Source organism: Scyliorhinus torazame, chromosome 23, assembly GCF_047496885.1.
Source record: "Scyliorhinus torazame isolate Kashiwa2021f chromosome 23, sScyTor2.1, whole genome shotgun sequence".
Lineage (NCBI taxonomy): Eukaryota > Metazoa > Chordata > Chondrichthyes > Carcharhiniformes > Scyliorhinidae > Scyliorhinus > Scyliorhinus torazame.
In genome coordinates, this window is record NC_092729.1 from 43,480,558 (window position 1) to 43,486,789 (window position 6,232).

The window sequence follows — 6,232 nt, forward strand, 5'->3', positions numbered from 1 at the left end:
ATTATCGATAATATACACAGAGACTGTTGTTCTCTAAAAAAATACACAGAGACTGTTATTGTCTATAATATACAGAGGGACTGTTATTCTGCTTAATATATACTACGGCTGTTATTCTTTGTAATATACACAGGGACTGTTGATCTCTATAATATACACAGAGAACGTTATTCTCTATAATACACACAGAGACTGTTATTATCTATAATATACAGAGGGACTGTTATTCTCTTAAAAATCAAGAGGGGCTGTTATTCTTTGTCATACACACAGAGACTGTTTTCTCTATAATATACACAGAGACTGTTATTCTCTATAATATGCACAAGTACTGTTATTCTCTATTAGAAACACAGGGGCTGTTATTCTCTATAATATACACAGATACTGTTATTCTCTATAATATACACAGAGACTGTTCTCCTCTATAATATTCAGATGGCTGCTATTCTCTATAATATAGACAGCGACTGGTATTCTCTATAATATACGCAAGGGCTGTTATTCTCTATAATATACACAGGGGCTTTCATTCTATAATTACACAGGGGCTGTTATTCTCTATAATTACACAGGGGCATTTATTCTCTCATATACACAGGGGTTGTTATTCTCTGCAATATACACAGGGGCTGTTATTCTTTTTAATAAAAACTGGGGATGTTATTCTCTATAATATTCACAGAGACCGTTGTTCTCCATAATATACACAGAGACTGTTATTATCTATAATATCCAGAGGGACTGTTATTCTCTTTAATATATACAGGGGCTCTTATTCTTTGTAATATACACAGAGACTGCTATTCTCTATAATATACACAGACTCTGTTGTTCTCTATAATATACCCTGAGACTGTTAGTATCTATAATATACAGAGGGACTGTTATTCTGTTTGATATATACTACGGCTGTTATTCGTTGTAATATACACAAACTGTTGTTCTCTATAATATACACAGAGAATGTTATTCTCTATAATATACACAGAGATTGTTATTCTCTACAATATATACAGGGGCTGTTATTCTCTATAATATACACAGAAAATGTTAATCTCTATAATATACACAAAGACCGTTGTTCTCTATAATATACACAGAGACTGTGATTATCTATAATATACAGAGGGACTGTTATTCTCTTTAATCTATACAGGGGCTGTTATTCTTTGTAATATACACAGAGACTGTTGTTACCTATAATAAACACAGTGACTGTTCTTCTCTATAATATTCACAGAGACTGTTATTCTCTATTACATTCAAAGGGACTGTTATTCTCTATAATATACACAGGGGCTGTTAGTCACAATAATATACACATAGAATGTTATTCTCTATAATATACACAGAGATTGTTATTCTCTACAATATATACAGGGGCTGTTATTCTCTATAATATACACAGTGGCAGTTATTCTCTATAATATACACAGAGACTGTTGTTCTCTATAATATACACAGACAATATTGTTCTCTATTATATGCACAGGGACTGTTATTCTCTACAATATACACAGATAATGTTATTCTCTATTATATACACTGGGACTGTTATTCTCTATTACATTCACAGAGGCTGTTAATCTCTATAATATACACAGGGGATGTTATTCACAATAATATACACAAGGGCAGTTATTCTCTATAATAAATACAGAGACTGTTCTAGTCTGTAATATTCAGAGAGGCTGCTATTCTCTATAATCTCCACAGACACTGGTATTCTCTATAATATACACAGAGACTGTTATTCTCTATAATATTCACAGGGACTGTTATTCTCCATAATATGCTCAGCGACTGTTTTTCTTTATAATATGCACAGCGACTGTTATTCTCTCTTATATACACAGAGTCCGTTATTCTCTATATATTCACTGAGTGTATTATTCACTATAATATCAGCAGAGACTGTTATTTTACTTGATATGCACAGTGGCCGTCATCGTCCATAATATACTCTATGGAGTGAAGCGGTATTTCCTGAATTCCATCAGCCCCTACCCTCCCCAACCCGAGTTGATTTTCTAGTGACCATCTGATACTGATCCGCACTTGTTCTGGTCTATCTGGCACTTCAGAGTAAGCACCTTCCCGACGTCGACCCTTTCCCAACTGAGCTGTGGTTTCGACTACGTCGGTTTGGTCCCTGTACTGTTTGTTGCTCACCCGTATGACGTCGGCGTTTTGGATCTGACTGCAAACCCCTGAAGGTTTCGCGGAATCGTTCCAAGTATTGCCAAATTCTGGGTCATGGAAATTCCGTCTCTCTCTCTATCTCTGTCTCCCCCTCTATCTCTCTCTGGGTGATTTGGAGAGGAAGCTTCAGAAAAAGGAAGCAGGTCTGGAACAAACCGGGCGTCAGAGGAACAGTTTGTGCAAACTCTCCGCAGCCGCACTGCTCTATAAAGGGGCTCCGAGCAAGTGCCGGGCAGAGGCAGGGCAGTCGTCACAACCACTGCACTCATCGGGTCGAGACACCATCGCTGCCCGTCGCCAATCTCAAGACGTTCCTTTCCTCTTCGGGTCGATTGTGGTCGTGATTGTGGTCTTCAAGTGTCGTTTTCGATTGTGAATTTCAATTGTGGTCTTCGGTTGCGGCCTTTCTCACAAGGGGAGCTCGATGGATCCCAACTCCTCCTTCAGCAACGTGACCTGCCACCCGGCTGTCGTCAACTACCGCTACTTTGGCGCCCTGCTGGGGATCCTGGTGACGGCCGTGGGGACCGTGGGCAACGTCATGACCGTGCTGGCCTTCGCCACGGACAAGAAGATCCGCACCCGCCTCAACGTGCTAATCCTCAACCTGACGGTGGCCGACCTCATCTACTGCGCCTTCCTCCAACCGGTGACGACCGACACCTTCATCCACTTCGCCTGGCGGCAAGGCGAGGGCATGTGCCGTGTCTTCGGCCTGGTCCTCTTTCTGGCTAACTCCGTCTCCATCTTCAGCCTGATCCTTATCGCCATGAGCCGCTACGTCCTCATCTCGGACACCCGGAGGTTTGACCGGGTCTTCTCCCGCCATATGATGCCCTTCTTCGTGGCCCTGCCCTGGTTGTTGGGCCTGGCGCTTTTCGGGCCTCTCTGGAATATCTATGTCTTCCTGCCGCCAGTCTGCACGTGCAGCTTCCACCGGGAGCGGGGGAGGCCTTACACGACCATCCTCATGTTCTTCATGTTCGGCCTTGGGCTCAGCTGCATCGGGATCTTCTACTTCCTCATCCATCGCAAGGTGAAGGCGGCGGCCCAGGCACTGGACGGGTACCGGCTGGAGGGCGATGGTCGCGGGAGGAAGCCAATGGCGGCTGGGGTCTCCACGGCGGACAGTGGGATCGCCGACGGCCCCAGCGCCAACTCCCTGTCCGGGGAGGCGCCCACAAGGTCGACTGATGCCACGAGCGTTGAGACCGCAGCCCCTGGCACCGAAGTGGTCTTCCAGGGTGGGGAGAGCGAATCATCCGGCTGCCAAGCCAAGAGGAGCAGCAGCGCCGAGTTCCGGAAGGTGACCCGCATGTGCTTCGCAATGTTCCTCGTCTACGTGACCTGCTACTTCCCCTTCTGCTTTCTGCATGTGGTGGACGGGAAGAAGCGGGCCCCCGTTCTCGTCCACATGGTGGCTGGCAATTTCACCTGGCTGAACAGCTGCATCAACCCCATCCTCTACGCTATAATGAACCGACAGTTCAAGGACGCTTACTTGGGGGTTCTCCGCAAGGGAGCCAACCTCTTCACCCGCCCGGGGAGGCAATAGGAAGTTTCTTTGAGCACACCTTCCCACCTCACTCTCTCCATTCCATTCAAGAGTCTGTTTCCTAGGAACAGGACACGGTCATTCGGCCCCTCTCCTCCAGCCTGTTACACATCAACAGGTGGAGGTCATTCATCCATCCCACGCCTCCTTTAACTTGGTGAGGCCACGACTGGAAGAATTTTGGCATCCTTATGTGAGGAACTTTGTTCTTGCTCTGGAGTGAGAGGTTTACCAGACCAATTCATTGGATAACGGGACTGACGTTGGAGGAGAGATGGAGTCAAATAGCATTGTGTTCTCAGGAGTTCAGGAGAATGTTTGAGGATCTTATAGAAACCTACGAATTTACAACAAGACCCGACAGGGTAGATGCAGAATGGACGATCCCGATGGTGGGAGTTTCCATACCAGGGGGGCCGAGGTTTGAGGATACGGGGTAGACCGTTTAGGGCAGAGATGAGGAGCAATTTCATCATTTAAATATTGGTTGGTCTGTGGAGTTCGCTCCCACAGAAAGCAATTGAGACCAAAACAGTGTATGTTTTCGAGAAGCGGTTCGATTTCACACTTGGTGCAATGGAATCTGAGGGGGTGGGGAGCAGGTGACTGAGTTTTATTAAAAACGTAGAATGCCGAATTCATTTTTTTTCCAATTAAGGGGTACTTTAATGTGGCGAATCCACCTACTCTCCACATTTTTGGGTTTTGGGGGCGAAACCCACGCAAACAAGGCACTGAATGTGCAAACGCCACACAGACAGTGACCCAGAGCCGGGATTGAACTTGGAACCTCGGCGCCCTGAGGCAGCAGGGCTAACCACTGCGCCACCCGGCTGCCCTACAGGTGACTGAGTTCGATAATCAGCCAAGATCAGAATTAAGATCGGAGCAGGCTCAAAGGGTAGAATTGACTCCACATATTTTCTCCAAGACTCAGACTGTTTTTCTTTCTTGGTGTTTGTCTGGGAGTAAATATAACACTTAATGGGGTATTGTGTCACTGCATTGATTTAGGGGTAATTATAAGATATTGTCTTATGTGATGTTAAAGTTATTTTCATGCTGTGTTAATAAAGTTTTGTTTTAATCGACCACTTCGTCGTCTCGTTGTGGGATCACACCTGGAGTACGGTATCTTTCCGCACAGCCTTAAGGGAGTTCCGGCCCAGTTTCAGACCCACTACTTGGGTCGGTCGGGGGCCGTAATGGACACACAGGCTGGACTTGGCGGCGAAGGGGAGGCTCTGCGCCGACTCCGGCGCCTCACCGTCAACCTCCGGCTTCCTCCGGCCAGGCGTATTCCACAACAACGTCCGCGCGAGGTGGGACGGTCCCCCACCCCGTTCCGACTCTTCGCCCTCCCGCTTCTCATCTCTGAGTCGGTGTCCATCTTCAACCTGGTCACCTCACGTTTCTTAAACATCCCCTGCTGGATTATACATTCAGGCTGTAGACAGGGGTCCGCGCAGGCGGGAGTCCCCGAAACATAGTCAGGACGGTGAGGCGAAGATCGGCGGCGTGGTGTGAGATCTCCGTCAGTCCACCGGCCGAGAACCCCACAGCGCCCCTTTTCTCCGATACAACCTCCTCAAACGGCAGGGAGAGGAGGCCCGTGGCCTCGGACAGAGATAGAGGGAGAGAGCGGGACGGAGAGAAAGATACAGATGGATATGCCCTCTCTCCCTCTCTATATATATAAATAGAGAGAGCGGGAGAGGGAGAGACAGACAGATAGAGAAAAAGGAAGATAGAGAGAGAGACAGAGAGAGAAAGGTATAGAGAGCGAGAGACAGAAAAAGAGAGATAGACAGGATGAGACAGACAGAGAGTGAGAGACGAAGAGAGGGGTGGATAGACAGAGACCGAAGGAGAAAGAGACAGACAGATAGACAGACAGAGAGAGAGAGAGCGAAAGAGAGAGAAGTAGAGGATGAGCGAGAATGACACGGAGAGAAGGAGATAGAGAAAGACTGACAGAAAGAGAAAGTCAGCGTGTCAGGGAGAGACAAACAGAGCGACAGAGACAGACGGAGGCAAAAAGAGAGAGAGTAGAGTGAGAAGGACGAGAGAGAGAGAAATATAAAGTTAGAGAGAGAGACGCAGAGAGATAGGAGAGAGAAAGAAACACCGGCAGAAAGAGAACGTCAGTGAGGGGGAGAGGCAGAGAGACAGCGCAAATCAGGGGGAGAGAAGAGAGAGACAGAGGGGGAGTCGGTGAGATAAAGAGATAGAGAGCGACAGAGAGAGAGAAAGGGCAGCACGAGGTCCCAGGTTTTATCCCGGCTCTGGGTCACTGTCCCTGTGGAGTTTGCACATTCTCCCCGTGTCTGCGTGGGTTTTGCCCCCACAACCCAAAGATGTGCAGGCTAGGTGGATTGGGCACGCTAAATTGCCCCTTCATTGGAGAAAAATTGGGTACTCTAAAAAAAATTTTAAAGAAGAGACAGAGAGAGAGACAAAGAATAAGGGGGG

General features: G+C 46.9%; 1 protein-coding gene across 1 annotated transcript; it reads left to right on the forward strand.

Moving 5' to 3' along the window:
• Nucleotides 1–1,643: 1,643 nt before the first annotated feature.
• On the forward strand, nucleotides 1,644–4,851 carry LOC140399598 (G-protein coupled receptor 84-like). Its single transcript, XM_072489127.1, has one exon. It carries the CDS (start codon nucleotides 2,630–2,632, stop codon nucleotides 3,758–3,760), a length of 1,131 nt encoding a protein of 376 aa, XP_072345228.1. The 5' UTR covers nucleotides 1,644–2,629; the 3' UTR covers nucleotides 3,761–4,851.
• Nucleotides 4,852–6,232: the final 1,381 nt, after the last annotated feature.

What these genes read in the sequence shown, in the direction of transcription:
- LOC140399598 (XM_072489127.1), top strand. Translation starts at nt 2,630, where the DNA reads ATGGATCCCAACTCCTCCTTCAGCAACGTGACCTGCCACCCGGCTGTC.